Consider the following 22,165-nt stretch of genomic DNA (forward strand, 5'->3'; position numbering starts at 1 on the left):
GATTGTGAGTAGGGGAGGGGCAGAGAGAGAGGGAGACACAGACTCTGAAGCAGGCTCTGAGCTGTCAGCACAGAGCATGATGCGGGACTTGAACCCCTGAACTGTGAGATCATGACCTGAGCCAAAGTCGAACACTTAACTGACTGAGCCATCCAGGCACCCCTATAAAGAAATGTACTCATCTTTTCTTCCTGAGCCCCAAGATATCATATTTCGTATCCTCTTTTGAAGAATATTGATAGACTGGGGGTCTTATTAGGGTTCTCTTTAATTTTGATCTAATCAGTTGCTGAGATTATTCTTGCTGATACCAGTTTAAAATTATTAATCCCGGGGCTCCTGGGTGGCTCAATTGGTTAGGTGTCTGACCCCTTATTTCGGCTCACGCCATGATCTCATGGTTCATGGGACGGAGCCTCGCGTTGGGCTCTGTGCTGAACATGAAGCTTGGGATTCTCTCTCTGCCTCCCTCTCTGCCCCTCCACTCTTTCTCTCTCAAAATAAATAAATAAACTAAAAAAAAAAAAAAAGAATATTAATCCGGAATAGATGCAGAGAGTCTTCAGTTTTTACCAATGATTTGGACTCTAGGTGTTGTTGAGAAGTAGAGATTTCAGGTTTTAACTTCTATGTTTGGTGTGGTTCTTACTTTTTAGAATGTTTTCTTCCTTTGGTACAATGAAAGGTACAGAACTTCAAAGGACAGGAGTACCGTCCACTTAGGGCACCGTGATCTTCCTCACTCCTGGCAGAACCTGTCCCTTGGAAAACGTCCAAATATTTGGGGAAGAAAAGGAGAGGAGAAAGACAAGCTGTACTTTGCAATCCTTTTTCTTTACTCTGTGCCAGAAACCTGTAGTGTGTACTGTTTGAGCCGGTAACGTTACCAGAAAAATTTTGGCAGGCTTTCATTTTTTTTCTTGACCACTAAAACCCAGAGTTGATCATGACGGAAGTTCAGAAGATCTCCATTTTTGAAGCCGAGCTGTGAAATCTGGTACTTTCACATTTACGTGGATTATAATCCATATAAATATAGTCTTAGATGTTTTCAGTACAAGTAACAACGCCTTTTCTTACCGGTGCTCGGTTGAAAAGGACATCCTTACATTTACAAAGTGATTACTTAAGAAGGAATGGGAAGGTGAAGATAATGGAAGGGCTGATCATCCGGAAATATTGGATACACAGACTGTCATTTGAAGAGATAGATCCATTTGCCAACTCTCATTTCAGTGATTTGTGCACTTGGAGGCACTGGTAGAAGATTCTTCAGAATTTCCTTTTGCTGACAGAACAAACTGGTTTGAGGGGAAGTTTCTGTAAATTCAGCCTGCTGGTTCCTTTTTCTTATGATAAAGTAGTTGTGTTGTAACCATGAAGATCCATTGGCATTACTGGAGAGATGTTTTTCATTTGTTTGGTTTTAGGGCCTCTAGTCCCCATTTCATTCCATTCCACATGTTGAAATCAGTGTAATAAAGACTCTTTGGAGCTCTTGGAAGGCTTGATGGAGATGTGGACGGGATGTGAGTTTCCTCAGATGTGGAAGACAGTGTTCTTGTCGAAGAATCAGAGATGTGAGTTCCAGTCCCTGCTGAACTCCTTGAGCATGGCTAGGCAATTGGATTCAGCTGCAACATTTTTACAGACAAGCTTATTTCACCTTACCTGAAATCAGAATGTCTAGGGTGGGAGACTGGGACACAGTCCTCAGCTAAGTTTGTGGCAGTCACTCTTGAATTTGGAAACTCCTGTGGCTTAACCTATCTATGACATGGCTTTCTCACCTGTGTTGTGCCTTCCCGTGTCTCCAGTGTGTATTTGACCCTCAGTCCTTGTGCTTTTCTGGACATAATTATATTATACTCCAGTGCAGGCTGATGCTAGGCTTTGAGCTCTATCGACTTAATGATTATGATGAAGATTAATTTTCCCTGGAGAAAAATGCTAGGATTTTTTTCTTTATATTTCATGAGAGAATTGCAGGATTAAGAATCTCCCTCCACTCCTGCAAAACTTTGTCACATTCTCTGCATTAAATGGGGATTCCCTAAATCTTAAGCGACAGATCTGCTGTGGTCCAAACTTGCGTGTGGACTTGTACAAAATTGCTTCCTGGCATCAAAAAAGAAGAAGCATGTTTATGGTTTAGCATTAATTTTACTACTAATTTTTGAATTCTGTTCCAGTTTTCTGGACTCTGTGCCATTGTGGGTTTTTCTTTCTTTTTTTTTTTTTTTACATCTGTTACAGATTTTGATCCTCATGACAATGTTGATAGGCAGATGCATTACGCAGTCCTTATAAATAAGGAAAACTGAAGCTCAAAGAGATTGAGTAACTTGGCCACGGTCACAAGTTAGTAAGTGGTGGAACTAGACTCTCGGTGGAGAGTCCTCGGTGGAACCGAGTCCTCTCGGTGGAACAGTTCCTCGGCCTGAGGAACTGAAGAGAAGAAATGAAGAAAAAAGTGTATTAGCTCCTTCAGCCCAGAGACTAAGTTTCAACTGACAACCACTTTCCTGCCTTGGGTGACCATGAGAGGGCGACCAAACTGACTCAAAAGGTCTAGTAAAGGGATATTGGCATCACTGTCAAAGATGAGGGGTGGTTGGGCAGATGTCGTGTGGATGGCAGGGGACTGGATTTCATGGAATTTCTGATATATTTAAATGGTTGATGGGAGCAGTGGAATTCACTGTTTGGATTTAGGAATAGACAGGATACTCGGAGCACATGCCCACATACCTGTACCATCTCAGAGAAGGAGGAGGCTTTGAAGTTAAAATACAAATTCACCCATGGAGGGCGGGCGGGGGACTCTGGTGACAGGTGTGGCTGCCTGGCGTCTTACAGCTGCTGTGTTTCCGAATTTACCTTACTTAACTCACTCAGTCACTGCCGGGCATTAAGGAGGTGGGGTTTGGAGAGGATCAGAGAGGTTGAATGGCTCATTAAAGATCAGACTGCTCAGCAATGACTAGAACTTGTGTCCGGTTGATGGCCTTCCTGCTTGAATCACTATTGAGAAATTCACAGCTCTCGGGGAAGTTGTGCGTCTAGCTTCAGTGCTTTGGGGAAATGCTCGTAAAGGCGTTTGCCTTTCCTTCATTTGGCTGTAAAAGGGTAATTTCTTACAGAGAGAACACCTTCCCATGTGGAACTCTTTAAGAGTCAGATAATCTGGATAGCTGACTTAATTTTGGAGCATCTCAGAAGAATTTTGTGACCGTGGCTTTAGATGCTGTGAGATTAGAGCCAGATATTCCCGGCACCTGGCACAGAGGAAGCACTCAGTGACTAGTTGTTGAATAAATGACCTTTCCATAATCTGATTAAAAGGAATCAGACTCACGGAATTAGGATTATCTAGTGCAGATTGAGCTTCATGGGCCTTGGATGAGCTCAGTTAGCTTTTAAAATTAAATTCATTTGGATGACTCTCCATGCTTATCACTAATGACTTAAGCATCAGATCCTCAGTTTAAAAATAAGCTTTTGAAAAAAAAAAGTTTTGTAGCCACACGTATTGTTCTCACATAAACTTCGACTTAGAGTTTAAAACATGATGCTCATTTGTCCTGCTAGCCTTTTGAGGGGTAGATATCTTCATTTTTGTTTGTCTATAAGGTGATGATTGCAGATTCAATTACTTCTAAGAGGCTGAGGATCTGGGAGTCATCTTTAACAATGTAGAAATACCCCTCAGGGAGTGTGTGCAGTGAAGTGACTACAGTCTTCCTTTTGCATTTTTTTTGAGAAGATTTATGAAAATAATTTCAATTAGCCAAGCTCTGCTACATTTTCTTTATTGGAGTTTCAGTTTATTTATATGGGTATACTGTATAAATATACATTTTTCCCCCCGATAGGATATTTCTATAAATGCCTTAAATGATATTGTTGGGGCTTAATGTCTGGAGTCTTAGCGTGGTTGATAACTAGTAATTTTAATTTAAGATGTCTCAAGAATGCTTTACTGTTAATTGAAAGGATTTTTCCCCCAGTATCACAGCCAATGGCTTGTCTTGAGCAGCTAATTAGTGCGATTATTCCACAGCTGCATTTGCTACAGCACAAAGGTTTGCTCCTGTTTTTATCAAAAGGATCAGTCTCTCTGGGAATGTTTTAACCTGACAGGCTTTGAATAGTAAGACCGTTTATTTATTTATTTTTTAATAGCTACTCCCCCCTTCTTTTCTTGGTTCAAAAAACTACATTTGAGCTTTGAACACATACTCAAAAGCGGGAAAATACATTCGCTTTTTATGCACTTTTCCAGAGCCTTACCTGCTAAATATATTATTTTGGGTAACGTCTAGGTATTTTTTCTGTGTGCTTGAGTGCCTCATATTAAAATAATAAGCAGGATATTAACGTTGTTCAATCTGTGTGCGTCTGTAGGAAACTGTGAAGGAAAAAGGGTTTAAGTCTTCTGGAATGCTCAAGACATGCAAGAGAACCAATGCCCTGGGTACCATCATCACTTTCCCTTCCTACTGTCAAAATACAGTCTGCGATGTACCCCATCTCTTTTGTTCCAGGCAAAGGGGGACTTTGATTATTCAAGTCATTCCTTCATGTTTGCAGATTAGTTCATGTTCATCTTGCTCTTAAATTAGTGACATGTATTCTGCCATTGAAAAGACTGTTACGGCTTTATTATAATTTGGGGGGGGGGGGGACAAAAAAAAAAAAACGAAAGAAGTTTATCTATAATTCCACTTTCCATCTGGCAGCTAAGATGACATTTATACAATCCCCGCTAAGCATGTGTATTTGTGTACATAAACACACTTTACTTACTTTAGACTAAAACATAAATACACTTTTATTTCCTACTTTTGTTCTTGTTATATACATTTTTCACTTTGCTCTGTAGTTGTACAGTTTCTTAAAAAATAATAGTATGTGATATATATATATATATATATATATATTCACCTATTATAATTTTGTTTTTTAACCTATTTTACTCTTAAATATTTTAAATGGCTTTATTTTTCCCCCAACTTTACTGAAGCATAATTGACAAAAATTGCATACATTTGAGGGGCATAACATGATGACTTGGTATATGTACACGTTGTGAAATGATTACAGTCAAGCTAATTAACACATCCATCACATCGTTGCTGTTTATTTTCCTTTTTTGCCGTGAGAATACTTAAGATCTACTCCTCCACCACATTCCAAGTGTACAATACCGTATTATTAACTCTAGCCGCCATGATGAACATTGAATCCCTAGAACTTGATCTTATTCCTCAAAGTTGGTGCCTTTTGACCAGTATCTCTCCTTACAATTTAGTGATAAAGTAATCACTCCCATATTCAGGCAAAATTTTAGGTGGTTCGAAATATTTTGCAATTTGTCAATAGCTTTGTGATGTCAGGTTTTCCACGTTTTGAATTGTGTTCTTAGGAAAATTGTCCATGGATGTCATTTTTGAGTCATATTCTATGAACAGTATTACAGCTTTTTGATAATACTGTTTTACTCATGCTCTTCTCAGTATGGTTTTCTTAAAGGATTGTAATAATACATATCCGCAGTGGCTCAGACTAAAATGGTCAGTACACTTTCTCTGGTAGTGAATATTTTTTTAACTGGGTCATACTGTGAATACTTTTTTTGTAGCTGCCTTCTGTAAGTTTGTTATATTGTGTAGTTTTTATTCCAGTCACAAATCTATTTCTTCACCATTTTTAATGGCTGCATAGTATTACATTACATGAACCTGTTATGATTTCCTGTACTAATTTCCTGTGGTGAGTGTAGTTTTTATTATGTAGCTTTCTGGAACCGTGCAAGGGAGAAGCACAAACATCTTTTCATCCGTTAGCATGTGCAGAGTTTGAAGGTTCCTATCTTTTAAGGAGTTCATAAGATCTGCCAATGGCTTGAAGGCTTTATTTTGCCTTTTGTTGGAAGGTAAAGAAAACACTAGGATTTATACTCAAGAAAGGAAGCTAAAACTAGTCATGCTTCTTTTGAAGAGAGACTTCCTTGGGAGTGACTGTTTTCTCAAATGTCACTTTTTTTCCTGTTTCCAGGTACTAAGGTTTTGTACTGTTAGCCCTAAGCAGAGACTTTTTTTTTTTTTAAGAATGCTATATTGCTGGAAATAAACAACCGAAAATTCTAGCTGATAATAATAGCCATGACAAAGCTTTATTGAGGCAGCACTACATGGCACTCATTATACTAGACAATTTATGTGTATTGTTTTATGTATTATATTATTTAATCCTCACAAAATCCCTGAGAGGTTGGCTCGTAAAATGTAAGTGATGTAAGAGAAGTTTTAAAAACACCTCCCTCTTTGATAAATGAGTAAGTGTGTAAAAAACTATTATTATCCCTCCTTTCCGGATACGGTAACTAAGGCAGAGGGAGGTTTAATAACTTGTTGATGCTATAGAGCTGGCAAGATAAGCAGTCACAACCCATATTTAGGAAAATTAGGAAGTCTTTTCTTCCTAACATAGGACTGGTGTTTAAGCTTTTTCTGTAATTTTGGATAGAGCAAGCACCAAAACCATTAGAAGTAGGCCGCATGGGGAACTCGCAGACACATGTAGGAGAGAGCTTGCCAAGATGAATCAGGAGAAAAGACGGCACAAAGAAAACCAGATGGAGAATAGGGTTGTCAAACCGGCTCGTCCTCTGCCCCCTCCCCCCCCCCCCCCCCCCCCCCCCAGCAGCCTGTAGTCGAGTCTGGTGTTAGCGTTCTGGTGCAAATGCTTCTTTCATCAATGGTTTTTACTTCCCATATCCTCGCAGAATTTCCCCATGACAGAGTTCACCCATTCTTGAAATTATTCCCCGTTAGTAAACACCTTAGACATCTTCAAGGAATTTAGATAGCGCGTAGGAGTAGGTATTTGGTGAGATTCAGTTATGAAAAAGCAAATCAAGCAATTTATTTTTACATGTGGAAATCTGGGTGCCATTAAGACGCAGTGCCTCTTGGCACTTCATATGGCGGCGCTATATTTGGTGGTGATGAGTAGTATGTGGTATAAAATGTTCAAAAAAAAAAAATTAAGCCGCATGAGAAAAATGCCTAGATGCAATCAAGCTGACTTATTTTAATTCAACTCCTAATGACTTCAGTCCTGTCACCTCTTGATTTTCAATTATGCGGAGTACCCTTCTGCAACTTGATTTTATCTTCGCGCAGGATCATTTTCGTAGTTGGGCGCAATTTAGGATACCCCCCAAAATGCAAACGAAAGGTCTCATTAAGAAACTAAATGTTGTGCCTTTTTTTTTTTCTTTCCCTTTTTGGTTCTCCCACAGCAGTTCCGAGGAGCATCCTGGGGCCTCCAAGCCTCCGATAAGCTCCTCCAGTATGACATCACGCATCTTGCTACGCCAGCAACTCATGCGTGAGCAAATGCAGGAGCAGGAGCGCAGGGAGCAGCAGCAGAAGCTGCAGGCGGCCCAGTTCATGCAACAGAGAGTGCCAGTGAGTCAGACCCCGGCCATAAACGTCAGCGTGCCCACCACCACCCTTCCCTCTGCCACCCAGGTGCCGATGGAAGTCCTCAAGGTACGTGAGTGTCGCTCTTGTTGGTTGGGCCAAGCCCTCTTTGAGAGCAGCATTTTCCATTTCCTAGGTGTTTTCTTTCTCTGACTGTGTTTTTGGTCCTCTTGACCCCTCTGCATGCTGTCTGTCAAGGCCAACTCTACTCATGCTACCTGGCTTTGCATTTTAAAGGAAGGACGGAAAGTAACCGGGGATTTAGTAGTAGCCCTCACTATGTGGGGGAAGAGTGTTGATGTTCTATGAGAAACAGCCAGTGGGGACAGGTGCCTGTTGCAACGCTATCTTTCCATTTTTCTTTAGGAAAGTTTCAGAAATGGATCTCTGCTAATAACTTATGTATTTTTTTTTTCCTCCCTCCAAACATTCCACGGCCATTCTTTAATTTTCTTCTTTATTTAGTAAGTAATCCTGGCTATAGAATCTGACCGTTTGGGAAAGTCCCTTCTGAGATAAACCTGTAGGAGAGCTTTCTTCACTTTAATAACCAAAATGCATAATCCTTTAACTGAAGTGGTCTGTTTGGGGCCCCTTTGATTTCTTGCTAGAGTAGAACCTGCAGGAGCTTGTTAGCATCATTCTATCAGGGACATATAGCTTCCTAATTACTGGGGAAAACTGTAACAAGTCTGAGAATAGAATTCCATCTCACACATGTGTTCCTTCACATCACACTGGGACATCCTCCCTGTTGAAAGATGAGCATTCCAACTCTTAAATATGACTGATGCAGGGAAAGCTAAAAGCAAAGTGAGGGAACTTCCTCACTTAAAAGAAAATTTTTTTAACCCATTCACCTAATTGATTCATTGTAAAGAATCCCAAGTGTTACTGTTCATTAAGCAATGTGAACTTTACACACTGGTGATTCATTGTTGGTCTTTGCATTCATTCATGTGCTCAGGAGAAAAACATCTCCCGCTATTTAAAGTTTACAATTAAAGTAAATAGAGAGATGATGTGTTATAACTGGAAGCAATATATGATTCTTACCAGGAAGTACGAAAAGATTCTTTAAAAACAAATTGAAAGTCATTGTTTTTTATTTGCAAAGACCCCTTTAAAACGTAGTGATGAGATAATGAAGCTCTTTCATGAAAAAACAGGAATTTTGCAAGGGCAAAAGAGGTCCAAACAGTTTAGCATAAACCATTACTCTGATGTGATTGAAGTTCTGGATATTGCCGCAAATAATGGATATTTTGTATCCTCCCCACCTCCCGATAAAGGCAGGTTTTCTTTTAGAAATAGATTATATATTACATCTCTCTGTTCCGCTTGGGTGAAAATTGGGAATCGCTAAGTTTTTATAAATTTAAGATCTACGTTGTCTGGTGTTCACAGGAATCACATTTGTTTTGTCTGTGCCTTTTAAAGTTCTGTGAATTAAGTGATAATAAAATGTGGAGAAATATGTCTATTTTATTCACTGTAATAGTCTACTTTTCAATCTGAAGGATAAATTTTAGAAGAGGTGACGTGGATTTGTGCTAGTAGGTGATTTATGTCCAATTCAAAGGTAATGTTTCATATTGTATTAAAGTATATGAATTGCAATCACTACTTCTATTAAGGCAGTTATATGTGATGGTGTGGAAATCACCCACATGCAGATGCATTAAAATACCATTTCCACATCATCTTAAAAATGGACATCATTCCTAAATGTTTGTATTCCTTAAAATGCTATTTTGGAATTGCTTAACATGAAAATCTGGACTGAATGGTTTGAATAATATGCCCATTTTTCCTCACACGTTGCTGTGTCCTGATAACAGTGAGTTGAGCTACAACCTTCAATTTACTTATTACAGAAAAATGTCCAAAAGTAAAGCACACAGATGTTATTAGAACCGGGAGTACTAATCTACAAAGGAGCAATTGGTAAATTTATCTTTCATGCTGAATATAGTTTATTCTTGATTTCGTCAGTATATAAAGTAGCGAAGTGTGTCATGTAAATAAAAAAAAAGCATAGTTGGCATAGCAACGAAGACTGGTTTGATAGCTATTTAGACAAATGGTAGTACCCTTCGATAAAACACCAAATAAAAACACGTAATTTCCTATAAAATGACATCCTGAGAAATTAAAATAATATTTTGGAGGAGAGTAGCATGTAAGGGATGGCTTAAGATCTTTAAGAACTTGGTCCTTAAAAAGAGTTTACATATTTTCAGAACTTTTATGTATGAAAATACTGTTTTGAAGTATTTACTATAGAAAGGTAAGCGAGAGACTGTGATCTTTTTTTCTTTTCCCTTGTACAGTTTTTAAATCGGAAGCATAATTTGGTAAATTTAAATGGTCACTAGTAAAAACTTAATTTGCTTAATCTTGGATCATTTTTCTATGAATATACATTTTCAAGGAATGAGTACTAGTATAGTAATTGAGTGCATTATGATACAGATGATGTCGAACAAATATTTTTTCATACAGTAGCCTGAGTCACTTCTTCATTTAATTTTTAAAGATTTAAATTGCTAAAGCAGAACATACCTACCTCTCATTTAGGTAGATGTGTGCAGTCAGAGGTACTAGCATGTGCTAGAGAATGCTGGTTAAATTTCCCCATCTCCCACTGGTTTTCAAGAACTTGATAGAAGATCACACATGCAAACTCGTTACCGACATTTTACTATCAGTGGGTTGAATGCTTTTGAAAAGCTAACTTCGTGTTTTCAGGTTAATTCCCTTCTTTGGCAGAGTTAGGCTTAGAGAATGGAGCTTTTATAAAGCATGTTTAAAAATTGTTGACAGCTTCCTGTAAACTTAGGTCCAGTCTTTGGAATCCGGATTAGAGGTTGGAAGTTTGCATTACGACTTATTCCTCACATTTTCACCATTCAGTCCGTAAATCCACAAAGTTTTGCAGGATTAGCTTCTGGTTTCTTTATTTCATTACTTTATGGCTTTATTCTTCTTATTGATTTTCATGTTGGGTGATATGGACTGATTAGTCTTATGGCTTTATATTAAAGTATTAGATGTATCATCTGGATTTCTTAAGAACAACCTAACTCATTGGCAATTTAGGGATGCCTCTTTGTTGTAAGTTAACCCCTACTTCGAGTACGTAATGCTTTATAGTAGTGAACACATCTCATATTTCAAATTATGAATTAAGAAAAGAGTCGCTAAGAACCGTTAATGGAAGCATTTCTTCTACAGGTGGGTCTTGTAGACTTGGGAGGTCATGCAAACCTTAGGTTTGCCGTTTGATCTAGCTTCTTTCAAACAAAAGCAGAGGAACCAGGGATAGACCCTGTGGACACATTTCAGGTCTCATAGCTGAAGAAACATCACAACACCAAGTAGTGTGTTACCTTCTTCACATTTACCAGGCAAGTGTAATCATAATGCTGACTGATTATAGGAGTGACTGGTTGCTCCGATCTTAGACTGGCAAGTTCATCAGAATTTCTTCCTTCGTTCCCTTCCATAGCATGGGCTCTAACAGCTCATAGCTTGAAAGCATGTTTGTAGTTTGAGGACATTTCTCTGTTCAGAATTTTGTAGAGAATTGCCAGCTCTTTCCCTTCCTTCCTCCATCCCTTCCTTTCTTTCACCTTGGATTTAACAATTTAATAGTTAAGTGTTCTGTCTGGACTGGATGGTACATTGAAATGTTCTGTTCTACTTGGGAGAAAGGCTGTATGAATTTAAAAGAGAAACAATGCCTTTTTGTAATTTTGGGATATATTAAGTAGTTTGCAAGACTATACATTTTTGTTTTTTCCTTTTTTTGATCTCAGATAATCTAAGAAGTTGGGCAGATTGCTACAAAATTTGAAATGGCACTTGTGTTCATGAAATGCACAAACATTTTGCCGGAGCCTGCTACATGGCAAACTGAATTTACTTTGGCATTTATTGGGTTGTATAATAATGTAGTACCCCATTTAGATACTCTAGCAAGTCAGGATGGAAGTCCCGCTTCCTTGTCACCTATCTCTACACCCAGTATTCCCTGAGATTTCATTAGGGGAAAGGGTAGATGACTGAATTGCTGGCCTTTGTCCATAACTTTTGAAAACTACCTGGTGTAGAGTTTTCAAGGTGTTGCTTCTTAAGGTTTGAATACAGAAACATGAGAAAGGGTGTGTGGAGTTCTGTGGGCCGGTGGGTTATAGATCAGCAGAAGGGACTATTTCCACACTCCGCTATGCATTTAAGATGTCTTATTTTTTTTAATCTTTTTAATGTTTATTTTTAGAGAAAGACAGAGAGCGAGCAAGCGAGGGAGGGGCAGAGAGAGGGAGACAAGAATCTGAAGCAGGTTCTAGGCCCCCAGCTGTCAGCAGAGAGCCTGACGCAGGGCTTGAATTCGTGAACTTCGAGATCATGACCTGAGCCGAAGTTGCCTGCTTAACCAACTGAGCCCCCCCGCCGGGGGCCCATCCACTGTGCATTTAGATTTTGTTCCTCATTTATTAGCTGGGAATACAGAACCTTATTAGCATCATGGTGGCCACAGGAAGCAGGAACAGGTTCAGCATGCTTGCCTTGTTCCCCTTAGTTAGGGGGTCTCTTACTAGAGGTGCTGACCCCAGAAGAAAGGATGTCTGAGAATTCTTCTAATACCATAGTCTGTGGGCCACCACATATTTATTCTTGTTCATCTGTGGTCCATCACATATTTTTGCCACTAGACAGTGTGACCTACACATTCCGTGAGCCTTAGTTTCAGAACTATTTATAAATGTTGGTGTCCTTTCATTTTTGGATCAAACTCTGTCTGGAAGGCCACATCCTTCTTCGGGTGGGGCGGGGGTGGGGGGTGGACAAACAGATTCCAGATTCAAAGAGCTTTTCATCCTCCCGAAGACCTCATTTCCCTATAGGGTCTTTGAGTCTCCTGGTTGTATCACTTTGATGTGTTCAGTGTCACACATTAGGTGATTTTTTTTTTCTCTTTAAAACTCATTTTATTGATTTTTAAAACTTACAGACAATGTCTGTTAACATGGAATCTATTTTAATAGCGGGGAAGAAAAATCCAACAGGAAACTCCCTCCTGCCTCCCCCTCCCTTCCTCCCTCCCTCCCTCCCTCCCTCAAGGTCCCTGGAAGGAGGTGCTATTAGCAGTTTAGGGTGCAGGCTTCTTAACCTCTCTGCTTTCCAGCCCTACAGTTGCCTTCGGTGGGAGCAAGGTCTGAAGAAATACATTAGGCAGTTTTGATCAGGTAGACATATACCCTATCTTTCTCTGTGTTCACATTTACATATAGAACAAAAGAAATAAAGTTTCTACTTCTGGAATCTCTCTACTTTTGAGAATATTGCTTCAAACTGTTCTCCCTTAAGCAGAGTGGGGACTTCTTACTCTGTGTTTTGAAAGCAGTTGGATCATTTTGGGGTTGCAAGTGTGTGTACTAGCTTCCATGGGCACTGATTGACAGACCATTTGCCCCACCCCCCCTCCCCACCATGCTGCCTTACAAACCTCCGTGGGTAAGGATTTAGTAATCTCAGGGCTGGCATAGGCAGGTGCTCCATAGACTTGTCTCACGTTGGTGAAATCAAACTTAACACAGGCTAAAGTAGTGTAAGAATCTCTGTAAATGTACACTGATTAATTTTAGATATTGTTTTCTGTCTGCACTGCTTTCAGTGACTTGTAACTAGTAATGAAATGCTGACTGAAGAGAGTCACTTTTGCTTAGATTTTTAGGCCTGGTCCACTTAAGTGGGCAGGCCCATGGGGAGCAACTATCTCAAACAAAATACTCAATCTTGACACAACTGAGCCTATGAATTAATTCCGCTTTTCTGAAAACACTGAAACATCAGCTCTGATCACCTGTTCACCTGGTAATGTTAGCCCCAAATGTAAATAATTTCTCCCTGTGAGACCACAAGGCCATTTTTATGTGGCCGAGGAGTACACTAGAATCTGGGTGATTTGATTTCCTTAGGTAGTAGATAGACCAGGGGTGCTCAGTAGGCACGTGAACCATGCAGGTTTGGGAGGGACACTCTGTCTTTAGGCACAAGGATCTTTATCACCTTGTCACTGGGCTACTTTGCAACCACCAAAGTCATCTTGGGGGTTTATGTGAGGGAGTGGCTGCTCAGCTCCTTTGCTTTCTGCTGCGAAAAGAAGCCACGCAGATAGACGTGTCACTGTTCATCGACACGGTTCTCATAACTCAGTTCTGGTGGCGGTCAGGGTAACATCTTACAGAGAATATTAAGGTCTGGGGCCTGGGAGTAAGGACCGAAAACTAGAGTGGATCTTTTTTTGTTTGGCTCTGAAGGGTAATTTCTTTTTAATGGGATGGGATCTGTAGAGCATGCATCCTCAACCAGGGTGATATTCCCCCCTTCCCCCGGGGGGGGGGCAGAGATTGGTCCTTGGAGGGCGCAAAGTTGTAGACGTCAGAGTGGTTTCGGCCTCTGAAGGGCCTTAGTATATAAACAGTTTATGTGCCTGTTAAAATTTCATGGGCGTGGGATTAAGAAGAGGCAGTTTGGGGAGAAAATGTCTAAAAAGACTCCTCAAGGGGAGTGATGATGAAAAAAAACCTTGAGAAACATTCCTGTAGAATACTTAGCACTTTGCTGAACTCCTCTTTTTGTTTAGAGAACATTCTCAATTCCGACATTCCAGCCAGGCTGTGTCTCCCTAGGAGAGGTGCTAGAATATCAGTAGACATGGTTGGCATGTCCAGCACTGGGCAGTTAGTATTAGCATCCCCATGTCAGAGATATGGGAACTGAGGCAAAGGATAAGCAGTTCATCTAAAGTCGAGGGGGCAAGTGGTACAGTCAGGATTCGAACCCCCTCAGGTGGACTCCGTGGCTCAGATTTCATTCGCGGGAGAGTAAATGGTCCAAGAAACTTCTGGAGGAAGAAGTGGCAGGGTTCCTCTCTCAAGTGCCATGGTAGCCTAGGGCCTGCAGATGTTTATGAGAGAGCTTCAGGCCGTAGCTTAAAATTTTAATAAGAATTCCTGGTGTTAGGGGTGCCTGGTTGGCTCAGTCAGCAGAGCATGTAGCTCTTGATCTTGGGTTCATGAGTTTGAGCCTCACATTGTAGAACTAACTTAATAAGAAAATAAATGTAAATAAATACATAGATAATTAATTAAATAAATACATAAATAAATAGGAATTACTGGTGTAAATGTGGTATGGCCTAAAGCAACTTGGAGGAGGAATGGCAGTGACTCTACAGATATGGATCATTGGCTGTATTGGATTATAGGCTAAATGCTTGATCTTCTTTATCTGATGTATTCCTCTAGCAATCCTCTGGGATAGGTAGGATAAGCACTATCTTCCAGGCGAGGAAACTGAGGCAGAGAGAGATTTTGTCACTGTGGTCAGGCAGTTAGGCTCCACACCCTACCCTGTGTCTCCTTGGAACCACATTCCCTGCTGCCTCTGTGTTTTCCACAAAACTCAAGGACATACCTTTCTAAAGAATCACTAATAACAATATGTTAGAGGCAAATGGGAAGTCAGAGAGAAGCTAAAGAGGAGTTTTATCGGAAGGATACATGATCTTAAGCATTTGGAATTATTTAAGGGCCCCTCCATATTGAATAATTAGAGTGGGTCCCTCAGTCTCCATGATATGCCAGATGAAAGGTCTAGATGTGTTCTTACTGTATTAAAAAGACTGCCTGGCCACACTGACCACAAGGGCAATTTATGGTTTAGTTACAGTGTCATTACTGAACAAAAAAGCACTGCAGTGAAAGTTGCTGTGACAACATCCAAAAATTGTACCTCAGGATCACTCGTGTTCTAAAGATCCTGTTGGCTCAGGCTATCACGACTTATATCCTTTATAGTCATGTATCTTTTAGTAATGCAGTAATGGCACTAAATTGTTTTCGAAGTACTCATTTTGATGGACTCACACACATCTTTACATCCTTTAATTAGGAATTTTCTCCTGAAATCATGGTTGCATTTAGAGTTCTTCTTCCCCTCCCCACCCCCTGCAGTATTCTAGCTTTTGCTGTATTTGAGCCCTTCAAACTGAAGCTTCAGTTCTGATTCTTTTTCCCTTTGCTTTTAAGTGAATAATGTCGGCTGTAATAAATCTTATATTACTGCACAGAAAGGTCAGAGGTCTTCTTCACAAATGTTACCTACTTATTCCCAACAATGAAAGGAAGGACTTGGATTCGAAAGACCACCTTCTGTAAATACGTCCTTGAACAACAGAGATTGTGGACATGTGTAAGCACAATCTAATTTTACCATTGCCCTACTAACATCAGTGGGTGGGATCTGTGTTTGAAAAGATGTAAATCAGCACGGTGGCTGTGCACAAGGTTATGGCTGCAATCAGCGCTAGAATATTAGCTCTTGTCCTGAATATGTCTCTTCTTGTTGACTTCTTTGAGTATCAGCCTGCACTTTAAGGAAAACTTAACTCCTGACAATACGCGGGTCTTTCCGACCTTGTTTATAAAGTAAGATGTTTTTGCGTGTCAGTTTATAACTTCGCACAAGTGAGATGAACCACAATTGGAGTATTGGAGGTGGAGGTGTCAAAGGCCTTATTTTATCGTTTTTCATAGGAGAGTGTGCGCATTCATATTTAATGTAATTAAAGTGAGCGTCTCCAGTACATTTTATTTAGGAGTCTTGACAGAGTCGTCTTCACTCACAACTTTCTGAGTGGCACAGTTCTTCTGCCCAGTGAGTTGACTGGACTTACATACATGATGTAACCCTCATGGCCTTGACTGCCAGAAAGATAGCGAGGTGGACGGGTCCTGAAACTTAAAAATGAAGAAAAGGGTTTGAATCACCCTGTTGTGAACAATTTTCGAAAGTAGTTAAGAGGCCCAACATGAAAAGCAAAATTCAGGTTTTTGCCCCCTTACCACCAGGCATGGCTTTGTCGTAATCTCCCCTGTTGGCCCTGAGTTTTGTATAATTAAAATTTAGGAGCTAGAAATTTTGCTGAGACTTAATTAGAAGTGACAAACCAGAGACATTCCTGCTGGTTAGGAAGGGCTTAAGAAATTCTTATTGGCTAAATTACAAATATGTAACATTTTTTTCTGAGCACTGCATGGTAGTTCTGACCGCCTAAAGGTGACAAGATTAGCTCTGTTTTTCTAGTGAGGTAGTAAAAATTAGATTAATAAGCACCAGGCAAAGAACCTTTTCTTTTTTTTCGAAAGAAATCTTACCTTGAGGATTTCTGGCTGTGGAGATCGGTGCCTTAATTAGCCACATGGTCTTTTTACCTCCTGGGAAATAAGTATGGGATAAAATTGGGGATCAAGATGTAGGCGCACATTGACTTAGCACACGCCGCTAAGTAATTCATCAAGGAATGTTGGTAATTAGTCCTGCCTCTTTCAACTCTTGGCTTATTTCATAAAACCAGTTGATTTAAAATAATGCCTGCTGATTTATTTCCAACACGTTTCAAGCCTGAGACTTGGCTTTTCAACAAAAGCGATATTGTGCAGTGATGGAAACGCGCCCTCTTGTTTTTGCGTTTTTACAAATTCTGAAGGGCCATTTACAGGCCCCTCTTAACTTTGTTGTGTTGTTATTATTATGATTATGATTATTATTATTATTTTTACCTCATTCAGCATTTTACTGGGTTTTCTTTTGTTTCTCGCTGAAGAGAAAGGGGGAGCAAATTAGAAAAAAAATTCCAGGCTCTTGGAGGTTTTGGATGTGAGGTGCTTGTCAAAGTGTATCGGCTCAGTGTGGTTTGATGGAATTTAATTTGAATCCTTCGTCTGGTCAGACAGGCTGTAGTAATGGCCTTTGCTCCTCCTGCACTCTTATGTGTTTGGTGATATTTATGACAGGCAGGTTCGTCTTAAAAGATTGAATTTATGAGAAGTACAGAACCTGATGACTTCGGCCTCATAGTCTTGGTTTCCGCACAGCCAGGTATATTATTCGGATTCTAAATTTCCATTCATGCACTGTTGTGCTTCTTTATGCTTTGGGATGCAAGCACAATCCGCTTCCTCGTTGAAAAGCCAGGATTAGCTTGACTCCAGGACATATACTGGGTGACTTTGGGCAAGTTCACCGGCTTCTCTGGGCCTCAGTGTTCTCATCTGTGAAATGGAGGTCACAGTGCCTACTCCGGAGTTTTTGTGAGGACCAAATGGGATCGTTCACCCAAAGCAATGCTGCCTGGTAGAGAGGGAGCCACATGTGGGAAGCTAAGTTTTCTGGTAGTCACATTAAAAGCAGTGAAAAGAAACAGGGAAAAATGAGATGAATAATATACTTTATTTCCTCCAGTATATCCCCAGTATTATCATTTCGACATGTCATCAATGTAAAGATTATTAGCAAGATATTTTCATTCTTTTCATTTTTCATTCCAAGTCTTCAAAACCGAGTGTGTATTTTACATCTGCAAGTATATCTCAGTTCGACCTTAAATTTTCGCCAGAACTACTCGATCTGTGTTAGCTTTTTTGAGGTTTTAGAGTTGAAAAAGTGACTCATAACTCCAGTTGTCTCACACAGATTTAAAAGATTTCTAGTAACTAAATTGAGTATATGTCTTTAACTTTCGATTTAAATGAAGTAAAAATACAAAATTCATTGCCTCAGTCACGTTGCCCGCATTTCCAACACTAATGGTAGCCACACGTGGCCTGTGACCTCTGTGTTAGCCCAGACCCAAAGCATTTAGCACACTGCTGGGTAGATTGAAAGTGCTCAGTCAGCGATTCTGCTTTATTGTTGTTGATAATGAATGATAGAATGATTCCTAGTTACTGGACTTATAACCTAAATATACTAATTAATGTCATCTCCACGTTGACATCTTCCTATGCCTTCATTACACCTGCCTGGTACTCTGGGTTCCCTGCTGCCTCCCTCCTCACCAAAGAGAACATAAAAAAAAAAATTAGTCATTATTTTCCTTTTCACAACCCTTTGGAGCCCAGGTTAGCTGGGCTCATGTATGGTTGATATTTCCTGTCAAAAACAGCCTCTCACAGGAGAGCACAGTGAAGGATACCCCTGCCTAAGGTGGCAGGGACCTGTCTCTGTCAACAGCCTTCCATTCAGGCCCGACTGTGGTAACAGCTCTTGACTTGTTAGTCACACGTCTCGTTCATACTCTCGATCCAGTTTCTTTTCAGACCTCTACATGTCACACTTACCTCGTGCCTGTCCAGTGTGTTCGAGATGTCTCAAACCCTGGGAATATATAAGCATTTTGTCGTTGTTCTTGATGCAAAAAAAAAAAAAAAAAAAAAAGACATTGAAGGAAAAGGAGATTGGTTAATCCCAGGATTAACTAATGCACTGTTTATTCATTAGTAGCTAAATTAACGTGTAGGTTATTGGAAACTTTTTTTTGGTGGTTTTTTAAAATATGTGCATTTATTTATTTATTTATTTGCTTATTTATTTATTTGTTTGTTTGTTTATTTATTTATGTCTGTGCTCATGTTGCTAGGGCAATTTTTTCCTCTGATAATTTGCAGTATATTTTTAGGCATTTTCAGCACAGCTGATAATTCAGTGAAACCATTTTTCTTCCTTTTCTTGTTCATTGGGCACTCAAGTTTTCTGTTTTGCTACCAGTTTTGACCATCTATTAAGCCAGAAATAATTCACCTAAAATGATAGTTTATATTTTATTAGGTACCTTGTTATTCCTAATGCAAGCAATGAATTTATTGTATTGGAATTAAACTGTGTTTGAGAGATTTAATTTGTTCTTTATGTAATACTTTAAAAGTCTACAAAGTAACATTCTTGTTTAATTACAATCAGCAATAAAGTCAAGAAAGCAAAAATATTAACTATGCTATGATTTCCAGAAAGAAAAATCATTATGTTGTTAGATTTTATGATTTCCTTAGCTTGGAGTTTTATATTTTCTCAATGTTTATTACTTATTTTATTATCATCTTAATGTAAGTTAATAAACATAGAGGCCATTATAAAGTTGATTTCAATTTTCCTAATAGGTTTCCAGGTTTATATTAAAATCATATACCTCAAGAATTTTTTGACTCGTTAATTGGCATAACCTTGATAGAATTTATAATTCAGGTTTAGGTAATTTTGCCCATTTTTATTGATACTTGGACCACCAATATCTCATAGACAGGGGGGAAAGCAAGAACATTCTAGAAGGATATTTAATCTAGATGTAAACTTTTTTATTCAGTTTGACATGAAGCTAATGTGTGTAGGGTTTAACCATACATGCTGTTTCTGGGAGAATATTCTGTAACTCAGCAGCTGTCAAAGTGCAGTTGGGGGGCCTATAGCACTTACATTATCTGGGAGCTCTTTTAGAAACACAAATTCCTTGAGTCAATCCCAAACCTGTTGAGTCAGAAGCTCTGGGGGGAGGGCCATTGATCTCTATTTTAGCCAGCCCTCTGGAAGATTCTAATGCATGCTCATGTTTGAAAATCACTGCTGTGGAATTCTGGAAGTTAATTTGTAAGAAACATAAGGAAAATTGGGAAATGCCAGTACTAATGGAGCCAAGCAAGTTTCTTTCCCGTAGGGCTCCTTAGACCTATGGTAAACATGTGAAGAGCTGTGGCACGTCTCCAGCCGTGGGCCGGTAGGTAAGCACTTGCTTGAGGAGAAAGTGGAGGAGGAAGCCCAGCAAAGTAGATGTTGCTTTCAGGTAAAGTTGATCATTAGAGGTTGCAGAATATCCAGTGGCTCTTAAGAGTCTCCTGGACGTGGGTACATCCCATTATATGCGTATACTTGTGCAAAGTTGATGGAAATAGATTAATCCTGTAAAATCCTGGGCAGGTGAGAAATAGGAAACTCTAAAATCACATATTGGTTCCTGCTTTAAACTATAGAAACCACCGTACCTTTGAAGGAGCTCTCAGGAGTCCGTGAATCCATTGTCCACAAATATTATCAACTAAATTTATACCTCACTTACATATATGCCATACATCTGTCTCTCAAATAAATGTTGATGCTGCTGTCATGAAAAAAGTGCAAACTGATACAAAAGCCATGGATTTCATTGCTTTCCCTTATTTTTATACATTTTCTATTTTAATATTTATTTATTTTTGAGAGAAAGAGAGAGAGAGGGAGAGAGAGAGAGAGAAAGAGAGAGAGAGGGAGAGAGAGAGAGAGAAAGAGAGAGAGAGGGAGAGAGAGAGAGAGAATATGAGGGGGGAGGGGCAGAGAGAGGGAGACACAGAATCCAAAGCAGGCTCCAGGCTGTCAGTACAGAGCCCAACGCGGGGCTCGAACCCATGAGCCATGAGATCATGACCTGAGCCGAAGTCTGCCGCTCACCCGACTGAGCTACCCAGGATCCCCTTTTTTATACATTTTCTTAATGAAAATGTAAAATACAACTCCTAATCAAATAGGGCCTTAAGGTATTTGACCTGAAAGAAAGGTTAAGAGCTACTTCTTTTTAAGAAACTTTTTTTTTTTAAACTATCAAGTGTTATTTAAATTCTGCTTTCCGAAACTACATTCCTTTTGCCACATTGGATTTAGTTAAATGGTAACACAAAATGGCCTTTCAGAGTCCGAGGGACCCTAACATCTATAATTTCACAAGCAGCAGGCCCTTGATGGTCAGTCTGTGACATCAAAGGTCTTTACTGACGTGACCGTAGTCTTGGCTTTGCCTTTTACACTGGGGCATTGACATCAACAGAAAGTGTTTTTCCTCCTTTTTTCTTTTTCAGTATTCGTGTTCTGCCTGAAGGCAGTATATCCAGTGCATGTGGCCAGCTTGCCCCCTGGTTGGAGTAAAACAAAGGTTCATTTTTGGAAGCTCCACAGGAAAGACCAACTCTTTCTGAAGCTGGAGTCCTTAACTTGCACAGCCAGCATGTGGACCTCAGTCCAGCCTTCAAAGAGCCATGGCTCACGTAGGAGCCATCAAGTGTACTTTTCTTCCACTGGAAGATAGAGATTATATTCTTATCTTCTCCTACTGAGAGGCGGAAATCAGAAATAGCCCTAAGATGCCCCTGGCTAATTTCTGCACTGAAATTTTGTCTTTGTGGTGGAGTTACCATTTTTCTATTAGTGGTCATTCAAAGAACTCTTGCCCAAAGGTGGGTGTTTGATTTTGTGCTGTGCCTGCTCTGTGGTCGCACCCTATACACCGAAGGGCATGGGACCCGGAGTTAGATTGGCAATGTCCAGATCTTTTCTTTTTTTTTTTCCTTTTTTTTTTTTTTAACGTTTATTTATTTTTGAGACAGAGAGAGACAGAGCATGAACGGGGGAGGGGCAGAGAGAGAGGGAGACACAGAATCGGAAACAGGCTCCAGGCTCTGAGCCATCAGCCCAGAGCCCGACGCGGGGCTCAAACTCACGGACCGCGAGATCGTGACCTGGCTGAAGTTGGACGCTTAACCGATGGCGCCACCCAGGCACCCCTGTCCAGATCTTTTCTGAACCACAGTTCCCTTGTCTGCGTGACAAGGATAATAGAAGTCCCTAGTTCCTAGCATTACTGTGAGAAGCCATTGTGACATGATGCTTGCAAAGCACTTAGCTCTGTACCTGGCATAGTACTTATTATTAATGCGGATCACTGTCGTCAGCGTTTCAACTAGGGACACACACCAAGTCCACAGTGACTCAGCCACATAATGGGTGCTTGAGAAATGATTAAA

The 22,165-nt window shown here is 40.0% G+C and overlaps 1 protein-coding gene across 9 annotated transcripts in view; it reads left to right on the forward strand.

Annotated features, from left to right (window-relative positions):
- MITF (melanocyte inducing transcription factor) overlaps positions 1 to 22,165 on the forward strand; it is a 226,002-nt gene that overhangs the window by 126,426 nt on the left and 77,411 nt on the right. For 6 of the 9 annotated variants that reach the window (XM_045051859.1, XM_045051853.1, XM_045051855.1 and 3 more), the window contains exon 2: positions 7,310 to 7,562. In XM_045051859.1, coding sequence (XP_044907794.1) covers positions 7,310 to 7,562 — 253 coding nt within the window. The remainder of the gene's footprint in view (positions 1 to 7,309; positions 7,563 to 22,165) is intronic. The other 3 variants (XM_045051854.1, XM_045051856.1, XM_045051858.1) reach the window with 1 other exon arrangement.

Source organism: Felis catus, chromosome A2 (assembly GCF_018350175.1).
Source record: "Felis catus isolate Fca126 chromosome A2, F.catus_Fca126_mat1.0, whole genome shotgun sequence".
NCBI lineage: Eukaryota > Metazoa > Chordata > Mammalia > Carnivora > Felidae > Felis > Felis catus.